Source organism: Coregonus clupeaformis, unplaced genomic scaffold (assembly GCF_020615455.1).
Source record: "Coregonus clupeaformis isolate EN_2021a unplaced genomic scaffold, ASM2061545v1 scaf1694, whole genome shotgun sequence".
NCBI lineage: Eukaryota > Metazoa > Chordata > Actinopteri > Salmoniformes > Salmonidae > Coregonus > Coregonus clupeaformis.
In genome coordinates, this window is record NW_025535148.1 from 77776 (window position 1) to 88878 (window position 11103).

At 48.7% G+C, this 11103-nt stretch overlaps 1 protein-coding gene across 1 annotated transcript; it reads right to left on the minus strand.

Annotated features, from left to right (window-relative positions):
• Positions 1-3557: 3557 nt before the first annotated feature.
• On the minus strand, positions 3558-9654 carry LOC121558456 (protocadherin-9). Its single transcript, XM_045218623.1, has 2 exons — positions 8840-9654; positions 3558-8172 (listed from the first exon to the last, which is right to left on the minus strand). The coding sequence occupies exon 2, from the start codon at positions 8017-8019 to the stop codon at positions 4915-4917; it is 3105 nt and encodes a 1034-aa protein (XP_045074558.1). The 5' UTR covers positions 8020-8172; positions 8840-9654; the 3' UTR covers positions 3558-4914.
• Positions 9655-11103: the final 1449 nt, after the last annotated feature.

The following is an 11103-nucleotide window of genomic DNA, read 5'->3' on the forward strand; positions in this document are numbered from 1 at the left end:
ATTCCTGTTGGATTGGACTCAATGGCTTGGATTCACAAGCATCTCAGCGTAGGGGTGCTGATATGGGATCAGGTCCCCCCCCACCAGCCCATACAAATATGATCTAAAAGGCAATGCGATCCTTTGCTTCACTCTGTTAATACGGGCCAATGGCTGTAGAGTTTAGTAAAGGTGAGTGCCAGTGCAGATGAGAACCCTGCGGAGTCAACGTCTGTGTGTGAGAACCAGATGTGCAGTTTAACCATTCAAATGAAAATGTTTCATGCACTACTTTATTGACTAACTTAAAACCCCGCTATCGCAAACACCATTTTAAAAAAATCCTCCAGAACAGGAGTCAAATATAGCAGGGGGTTGAGTCCCAAATGGCACCCTATTCCCTATGTAGTGCACTACTTTTCACCATTTACATTTTTAAAAAAACATTTTAGTAATTTAGCAGACGCTCTTATCCAGAGCGACATACAGGAGAATTAGGGTTAAGTGCCTTGCTTAAGGGCAAATCAACAGATTTTTTTTCACCTAGTCGGCTCGGGGATTAGAACCAGCGACCTTTCGGTTACTGGCACAACGCTCTTACCCACTAAGCTACCTGCCGCCCTGCCCCAGGGCCCATGTGGTACTACACTATGTAGGGAATAGGGTAGTATTTAGGACACACACAGGGTATACATCACAGAGATCAACCAAGGGGGCCTCGAACACCCTTCACCCCTCGTCTCCCCTTAAAAATACATTTTAAAAAAAACAAGCTGGTACAAAGCGAAAGACAGTGATTATATAACGATGACCCCCAGTGTTCACCTCCTCCTCCCAAAGTGTGCTCTTGTTCACTTCCCTTCAATGATTTGAAAGGAGACGACTGGTATCGGAAATATGGTGGCAACTCCCACTAACCCACTACGACACCAATACAATGCTTTTAGATTTGTGGGAAGTAGTGAACCACACTTCAGGAGAAAGGAGATATTATTGGGACAAACCACACATTTTTGGGAACGTTGCCTTGGTTTCCTAGATGATGCTTGTGTAATGATGTTGCTGACCCCATCCTCCTGGAACCAGGACAGTGTTTTCCTGTTCTCTAATGGTTGTGTAATGATGTTGCCGACCCCATCCCCATGGAACCAGGACAGTGTTGTCCTGTTCTCTAATGGTTGTGTAATGATGTTGCTGACCCCATCCACCTGGAACCAGGACAGTGTTGTCCTGTTCTCTAATGGTTGTGTAATGATGTTGCTGACCCCATCCCCATGGAACCAGGACAGTGTTGTCCTGTTCTCTAATGGTTGTGTAATGATGTTAGCTGACCCCATCCTCCTGGAACCAGGACAGTGTTGTCCTGTTCTCTAATGGCTGTGTAATGATGTTAGCTGACCCCATCCTCCTGGAACCAGGACAGTGTTGTCCTGTTCTCTAATGGTTGTGTAATGATGTTAGCTGACCCCATCCCTCCTGGAACCAGGACAGTGTTGTCCTGTTCTCTAATGGCTGTGTAATGATGTTGCCGACCCCATCCTCCTGGAACCAGGACAGTGTTGTCCTGTTCTCTAATGGCTGTGTAATGATGTTGCCGACCCCATCCTCCTGGAACCAGGACAGTGTTGTCCTGTTCTCTAATGGCTGTGTAATGATGTTGCTGACCCCATCCCCATGGAACCAGGACAGTGTTGTCCTGTTCTCTAATGGCTGTGTAATGATGTTGCTGACCCCATCCACATGGAACCAGGACAGTGTTGTCCTGTTCTCTAATGGTTGTGTAATGATGTTGCCGACCCCATCCACCTGGAACCAGGACAGTGTTGTCCTGTTCTCTAATGGTTGAGTTATGATGTTGCTGACCCCATCCCCTGGAACCAGGACAGTGTTGTCCTGTTCTCTACTGGCTGTGTAATGATGTTGCTGACCCCATCCTCCTGCTGTGATCACTAACTAGATAGTCTGTTGTCGTGATTCCACTGCACCATTTAGTAAGGAGAGGAGGGAGCGTTCCAAACTGCATCCTATTCTCTATATAGTGCACTATTTTTTTAATCAGAGCCCCATAGGGCTGAGACGCACCCGGCCCCCCTGAGCAGCATCCTGAGACGTCCAGTGAGATCAGTCACGTTTGCATACCGTCTGTGTTTATCCATTATCTGGGGTCAGAGGTTATTGCAGGCTACTGTAGATACTGTGGCCACATACACACAGAATACACAGTGCATAGCCAGGACACAACGGACCACACCACACTGGCTTCTCCGCGTCATTTATTAGAACATATCGATCACAATGAATCTTACATTGAATTGTGGCTACCCCCTCCCCACCACCACCACCACCCCTCCCCTCCTATGCCCCCCCACCCCACCCCACCCCACCCCACCCCACCCTCCCCATCTCCCCCTCCACCACCCCCTCCCTCCTATGCCCCCCCACCCCACCCCACCCCCACCCTCCCCCATCTCCCCCACCACCACCCCTCCCCTCCTATGCCCCCCCCACCCCACCCCACCCCACCCTCCCCCATCTCCCCCTCCACCACCCCTCCCCCTCCTATGCCCCCCACCCCACCCCACCCTCCCCCATCTCCCCCTCCACCACCCCTCCCTCCTATGCCCCCCCCACCCCCCCCACCCTCCCCCATCTCCCCCTCCACCACCCCTCCTCTCCTATGCCCCCCACCCCCACCCCACCCTCCCCCATCTCCCCCTCCACCACCCCCTCCACTATAGAGCTTTAGAAGACTGAACACCAGCAGACCAGACCTGAATGCTTCTTTTGTTTGCCATCAGCTTTCTGTTACACCCTCTGAGGCATCGACCCAGAGATGTGATGCATCAACAGGAGTCACACTGTCCCCCCATCCCCCCCATCCCTCCTTCCCTCCTCCATCCCCCCATCCCTCCATCTACCTCCTGTACACGCGCTCTCTCTCTCTTCCGGATAGCTCTTATCAGTGATTCGTCTTCCATTATCAATCTGCCTGTGCATTTAGCCACGTTGTTAGGCATGAGTATTTCACTGAGGTTCAGAGAGGAGAGAGCCACAAACAGCTATCATTACCATCAACCCCTACCACCCGTACCACTACTATTTGGAATAACATGTCTCTCTCTCTCTCTCTCTCTCTCTCTCTCTCTCTCTCTCTCTCTCTCTCTCTCTCTCTCTCTCTCCTCTCCTTCCTTCCTTCCTTCCTTCCTTCTCCCAAAGCATTAGATATGAGTATTTCACTGAGGAGAGGAGAGAGCCACAAACACAGGCTGCTCTCCATCTCTCTCCTTCTTCTCCTCCCAATGCATTAGGGGTACTACTGCAGGTTGGCTCAGTGCCAGGGAATGCCAAGCAGAGCAACAGTGCCCTCTTCAGGTGATGTACCTCCACCCTTTCATCTATCACCACACCTCCTTCCCTCTCTCTCTCTCTCTCTCTCTCTCTCTCTCTCTCTCTCTCTCTCTCTCTCTCTCTCTCTCTCTCTCTCTCTCTCTCTCTCTCTCTCTCTCTGTCTGTCTCTCTCTCTCTCTCTCTCTCTCTCTCTCTCTCTCTCTCTCTCTCTCTCTCTCTCTCTCTCTCTCTCTCTCTCCCTCCATGTAGCTCCTCCCCTTCCCTACTACACCAGGAAGAGCATGTTGTGTTGGGGGGTTTATTAGCAGGACAAATTAATAATGCTTTGATAAAAACACATCATGGATTAGGTTGGAATCTGAGTCCTCATTATTGAATAATCCTTTTTCAATTGGATGTGTATCAGGTTCCGTAATGGCCGCACGCACACACACACACACACACACACACACGCACACGCACACACACACACACACAGTTAGCTGGCTAGGATAGGACAGTGATTCACCGTAGAGAGAGGAGGAGAATATGGTCGGTTTAAGCTCTGATGATTGGGTTGTTTCCTCTACTGATATTACTCAACAATTAAGTATCAATTATTAGTTTAGTATATTATAATAATAGTAGTTTATTACTACTACGGTTCTAACTCTCACTTCAAGTAGCAAGCAGGTCGAGGGTACTGTGTGTCGTTGTAGTAATATTATACACACACATATAGAGATCTACAAATAACGTCTACGCACACATTTCATATAGAACGTCATGAGGGGAAAGGGGAATGTCAACGTATTTTTTTTTTTTTTTAGACACAAGATAAATGATATAGTGATGATTGTCAGAAGCTGGAAGCATCGTGTTGTCTAGGAGACTCAGTAAAGATAACACAAGAGTGGTTTCACTATTGGAGGTTGTGGTACAAGATTGTTTCCATAATATAATCAAAATGGTGAGCTGGTGAGCTGAGTAGACAGGCGAGAAAAAAATGTTTCTTTCACAAAAAATGTTTTCGAAAGGCATTATTTTGTATCTTTGCACCATAATCAATATCAACCATCTAGGCTGCACCCCAAATGGCACACTGTCCCCTTTATAGTGCACTACGCCCCTATGGACCTTGGTCAAACGTAGTGCACTACAAAGGGAACAAGGGGCCATTTGACGCGCGGCCACCATTTATCTCATTCAACCTCTGAGACCCCATTAAAGGTCACGTGTCTGTGGAATCTGACCAGGCTTTAGGCGGTTGTCCGCCATTGGAACACGTTTGATTGAAATATCCTTTTAAATAACTTTTAAAAAACAGGGGAACATAATAAACAGCAAGAGTCTGTAGGTAGGAGATTCAAAGGGGGGAAATGCTCCATGTGATTTTGTTTCAGTCCATAGCTAACCACATGTCATACGTGAATTCATGAAATTCATCCTCAAGTTTTTTTTGTTTTTTTTGGGTTTTTTTAAAAGGTACAGTGGGAATTATAGTGGGACTTATAGTGGAGGTACTTCCCCCCCTTTCTTTCTCACTGGTGTTTACGTGTATACGTTAAGACCACGTCAGCTATAGTGTGTACAATATATAGTAGGATCTCAACACTGTTGGACCGGGCAGTTATAAGCAGTACTTATAGACCAGTAAAAGTTATCTTTTACCTGTCTGGATGGGTGTATGGGTCCCTTAGTCTTGAATCCTCCCTGGGAACTGCACTCCGAGGCACTGAAGTGGTCTGAGCTAGTGGAGGATCTCTTGGAGAGAGTATCACAGCCCCCTACGAAGGTGTTGTCCAGCGGGAGCTCCTGAATCACGTGGTGCTTCTTCGCGGAGACCGGCGTGTCTGCTTTGAGGTGGAACGCGGACTGCGGAGAAGCGGACTTGTAGTGCCGGGCCAGGTCCGGACTGGAGGGCTTGAAGGTGGTGGTGGGAGGAGCAGCGTTCCAGTCAAAGCGGCCCATGCCCTGCTCCTCTAGCTCGGCGGGCAGGCTGATGGTGCCGTTGATGGGCTCGTGAGCCTGGTCGTCGTCCGGCTTGTTCTCCTCGATGGTGACAAAGTTCAGGAGGGAGCTTTTGGGCGACTTTCTTTTCTTACGCTTCTTCTTCTTGTTCTGCTTGTTCTCCTGGTTGGGAGACATCCACTCGGCGCCCTGCTTCTTTCTCTGGGCCGCCTTAAACCGCGAGGTGTGGCGGCAGCGCACCAGGACCGTCACGAAGATCACCACAATCACCACCATCGCCCCGGCTACGATGGCGATCATGATGGTAAGATAGTCTCCGCTCTGGTAGGTCTCGCTGCTCTCCCCGATGTTCCTGTCCAGGGGGGTCTCCATGGTGCGGCGGATGAGGTCGTAGATAAACGTGGCATTGCCGACCGTGTCGTTCACGTAGAGGAACACCAGCACTAGGGTGTGCAGGGACTTGGGGTAGCCCAGGTCGCTAATGTTCACGACCAGCCGGTGGAGGCCGATGTCGGAGATAGCAGGCTTCTCCTCCAGGGTGATATTTCCTGTCACAGGGTCGATCCGGAACAGACCTTTGTTGTTGCCGCTCACGATGGTGTACTTGAGCTCTGCGTTCATCCCCGTGTCACCGTCCACAGCGAAGACCTCAGCCACCACTGACCCAGGGATGGACGAGAGCGGGACCAGTTTGAAGGAGGTGTTGGAGGGGGGGTAGATGACGATGGGGATGTTGTCGTTTACGTCGATGACATTGATGGTCACCTTGGCGGCCGAGGAACTTGGCGGCCGCCCGCTATCCACCGCCCGAACGTCAAAGGTGTAGGAGCTCTGATGTTCCCGGTCGAAGGACACGTTGGACTTTATAACTCCAGAGTACGGGTCCAGGATAAAGTTCTCGTTGTCGCTGAGTATTGACAGCGTGACGGCTGCATTTTCCCCGGCGTCTGAGTCTGTGACGGTTATCACCCCCACCGTGCTGTACTTGGGCAGGTTCTCTGACACAAAGAACTGGAAGTGGTTGTGGGTGAACTTGGGGCTGTTGTCGTTCTCGTCGAGTACTGTCACGATGACTGCCGCCTGGCTCTGGAGCGGAGGAGTCCCGTTGTCCCGAGCCGTTACCGTGAAGAGGAACCGATCTTGGTCCTCACGATCGAACACCCGGGAGGCCGTGAGGACACCGGTTTTACGGTCCAGGTCGAAGAACGAGGCGTTAGGGCCCAGCTGGTAGACGATCTCCGCGTTTTTTCCGCTGTCCTCATCGGTGGCGCTGAGCATCGTGAGGAAGAGATCACGTTTGTTGTTCTCCATGACGGCCAGCTCGATGACGGGCTGGCTGAAGATCGGCGGGTTGTCATTTTCGTCCTCCAGCCTCACCCTCACCAACGCTGTCTGGTTCAAGCTCGGCTTGCCCGAGTCAGAGGCTATGATTTTGAAGTTGTACTCTTTGGTCCCCTCGAAGTCGAGCAGCGCCGATGTCTCCAGTAGGTACTGGTTGTCGTACACCGCTTTGAGGTGAAAGGGGACGTCCTTCTCAATGAAACAGATGACTTTGCCATTGACATCCGTGTCCTTGTCCGACACAGTGATCAGAGCTATCTTGGTGTTGATTGGGTCTTTCTCTGAGAGGAACACAGTGCCGTTGATGGGACTGATGATATATCTCAGATCAATGTTCGGTGGATTGTCGTTCACGTCGGTCACGTTTATAGTTATGGTAGCTCTGGCAGGGCTGGAGCTGCCGTCGCTCGCTAACACAGATAACTTGTGTATGGCGGTCTCCTCTCTGTCGAGGGGCCGCTGTACGGTTATAAGGCCAGTGGTGCCGTTCAAAGCAAACAGTCTCTTGGTAGCTGGGGACACCTGCGTCCCCAACATGAATTTGATTTCTGCATTCGCCCCGACGTCTGCGTCCGTAGCCTGTAGCTGGACCACGGACGTCCCTATAGGCGAGTTCTCCGGTATGTGGACCTCGATCTGGCTCTCCTTGAACACCGGTTTGTTATCGTTAACGTCCGTGACGGTGACTTGGAGGATGGCGGTGCTGGATTTCTGCGGCGCGCCGCCGTCCTCCACCTTGACCTTCATGACGTACGTGTCCTTCTGCTCCCTGTCCAGGTTCTGCTGAACGATGAGCTGCGGCCACTTCTCCCCTTCCGGCGTCTCCACGATGTCCAACCCGAAGGCGCTTTGCCCGTTCACCAGCTGGTACCTGTGGACGCTGTTGGGGCCGGTGTCGGGGTCGGTGGCGGAAGGGATGGCGAAACGGCTGTTGATCAGCGTGTTCTCCGGGATGGAGATGTTGATGACGGGAGACGGGAACATGGGAGCGTTGTCGTTGGTGTCCTTGACCACGATCTTAATCTTGATCAGTCTGAAGTAGTCGTTGGGTAAAATCACCACCTCGATCTCGAAGGAGCACTCGCTCTCCTCGAACGAGGGGCCGGGACAGAGCCTCTCCCTGTCAATGCGGTTAGAGGTTGTAAATATCTCTCCCGTGCTGCTCTGCACCCTGAGCAGAGGGTTGTCCCCAGCTTTAGACACCAGCCTGTAGACCAGGTTAGCGCTGGCTCCGGTAGCAGCGTTCGTATGGGAGATGTTCAGGTCCTTTGGTATGTTTCCAATGAGAACGTTCTCCTGCAGCTCCTCTCTGATGGGGTAGATCAGTTCCTGGGCTATAGAAGGGTCTATCCAAAAGCAGGCAACAAGCGCGGCCAACAGGTAACAGTCTGTTAGATCCATGGTAACAACGGTTCCTGTAGTTACGGTGTTCAAACCCTGCCTTCTGGAATTCAAAAACGCTTCTTCTTCTTCCAATGCAATGTTGAATGTCAAAGTGAGGGATTGGTGAATTCTTGCATTTGAAGAAGGGTAGTTTTCCACACACGGACAACCCTATGAATAGATAACAGTTGCATTAGAATTATTTCAGTAAAAGACACAGATCAGGGGTGCTCACACTTTTGGGCTTGGTGCTTAGATAGATTGCACGAAATCAAATTTAAATATCCACCACAATATCACTCCAAAAATAATCCTATATTTTTATCAGAATACTACAGCAAATGTGGTATGTGCTACAGAATAAAACAATGCAACCTATTCTCACACACATGGGATCGCAGTGTCCTTGATTAATGAATTAAAAGTAACCTAACTTCAAAGTATGTAATTGATCTAAACTACCATTACCCCTCTCCTTTCGTCTTTGGCTCCTCGACACTTATTTCCGCTACATCCAGAAGCCCTTAGGATAATATAATACTGCAGCAAGCGTTCAAGCAGCCATTCGAGTCTGTGACTTAGCCCTTACACATTATACCCATAACGACTCCTCAACGCGTCTATAAAGCGCTTCACCCGTTGTAACTTTCCGAGAGCTACAGGCAGCCGAGATCCCATTACGCTTAAATTATTGTGATTAATAGGATATAGGATGGAATAAAAAAAATACCCTGTGTTTGATTTTCAAAGGATTTATTTAACCATTATTTACCCGATGTAAATAGGCAGCAACAATAAATATAATTTTAAAATGTTTAGGATAATAGTGCGTTCTTACCGTTATCCAAAAGAAAAATCCCCTTTAGTGCATGCGATAATAGGAATGCGTTTTCTTCTGATGCCCAAAATTGCGGTTGTGCACAGTAGCCTCCTCTCCTATTCGATACAAATCCTATTCAGAGTTAGAATATCCTGTTTTTTACTCCGGTGGTAAGATATCATTATTGATCGAAGCCGTTAGATTTCTGCAAGTCCGTGTCTGTGAAGCGCAATGATTTTTTGGGGGGTTCTATATAACGGCAGTTGACTGTGAGAAGAAGAAAAAAAAGCAGCGCTGGCGGGGACAGCCACAAAATGAATAATACTTCTAAACGTTTCACAGTTCGTTTTTTGGCATTGAACTTTACATGAAAAAAAAAGCGTTGATGCTCCGTTCAGTCTTTCGTATTATGTCGACTGCGGTTGTCGCAGATGATTCTCGTCTCCCGCAAACAAAATCAACTGATCAGTGGCGGACCGTGAAGTCATTCCGCATCGCCGGTAGCTCCCATATCAGTCGTGTCATTTGCCAACGGTAGCCTACGGTAAAGATAGTCAGCTTGGCTTGCTACCTGTTTAGGTGAAAATCGCCCACTGATACAATAATGCACACCGCTAGCTTGTCCCATCATGTGTCAAGTTTACTGACGCTGTCCGTTGACACGGCGCCTCCTTTCGTGGGTTAAAAAAAATAAAAAATAGAAGAAAAAATAATATATATTCACTGTCTTGGAACGCATCTGATTGAATCCGTGATCAAGCCCGTATCAAGTCCATTCAATGCTATGACGGCGTGGAATGGTGTGTGCCGTTTATCCTTCACTCTCTCCCAGAACTGAATATCTTGCACTAACTCTGAATAAACCCATGGGGGGGTGAAGTACACCACGTCGCCACCTCCGACCCTCCTCATTGGACGGCCGCTCTATTACAGTTTCGCTGATGGGATCGAAGAGAGATATCTGATTGGTCGAGAGGAACGTCCGTTAAATCGGTTACCACGCACCGACCAGACTGATGAAACGCTCGGTGAGATGCTGCAGGCTGCGGAGATGCCCCCTTAGGCTCGAGCCGACTCATTCAGAGACAATCACTGCACCAACCTTACCGTTATTATTATCTCAATACTTTCCATGAGATGACAGAGCGCTTATAGGGATGTTTATTACATTTTGGGGAAATTATAATACAACAAGGAACAGAGGAGACCCGACCTTCTAGATATGATTTGTCAGTTACACATGGCTACCATTGGAATACGGCCACAGCAGTTAAAATAGCCCTACACTCCATGAAATAGCGCAATAGGCTCTATATAAGTGAATGTTTTACAGATCACTGATCAGATTAAATTATATTGTAGGTTGTTATTAAGTGTTATAAACACAGTATCTCTGGTGTAACGGGTCAAGTCATTTGTCCACTAAGGGATATCAGACTATTACAGAGTTAATCAATACTTGCCTGATAGCGTATTACATTGAACAATTTCCAATTTGGCTGACATCTCTTCTAACAGCAACAGATCCCTTTGGAATGGGCATTTAGCTACTTTCCATGTGAGAAATAAATAGGGTATCCAAAAGAGAAGTTCTGCATCTAAAGGTGTTAAAATATATTGATTTTGACTTGTCAATCCATGAATTTGAATGCAGTTAGCTATTTCCCATTCCTATTTTGCATCCATCTGTGTGAGTTCCTCTCATCTGAGAGAGAGAGAGAGAGAGAGAGAGAGAGAGAGAGAGAGAGAGAGAGAGAGAGAGAGAGAGAGAGAGAGAGAGAGAGAGAGAGAGAGAGAGAGAGAGAGAGAGAGAGAGAGAGAGAGAGAGAGAGAGAGAGAGAGAGAGAGAGAGAGAGAGAGAGAGAGAGAGAGAGAGAGAGAGAGAGAGAGAGAGAGAGAGAGAGAGAGAGAGAGAGAGAGAGAGAGAGAGAGAGAGAGAGAGAGAGAGAGAGAGAGAGAGAGAGAGAGAGAGAGAGACAGAGAGAGAGCGAGAGAGAGAGAGAGAGAGAGAGAGAGAGAGAGAGAGAGAGAGAGAGAGAGAGGGAGAGAGAGAGAGAGGGAGAGAGAGAGAGAGGCTGTGTGTTGGACACAGTCTTGCAGCAGCAGCAGCAGTTCTTCAACAGCGAGGGTCTCTGTGTTTTTTACGGTAAACACCACCATCTAGAGGTCAGTGTGGTGAAATGACTGGTGAGTTGATGACCACAGCACCCTATATTTCACACACATATTTATGTAGTAATTTAACAAGTAGTGTATGTCTCTCATGAACCCTTTGTTGAACA

What these genes read in the sequence shown, in the direction of transcription:
- LOC121558456 (XM_045218623.1), bottom strand. Translation starts at nt 8,019, where the DNA reads ATGGATCTAACAGACTGTTACCTGTTGGCCGCGCTTGTTGCCTGCTTT.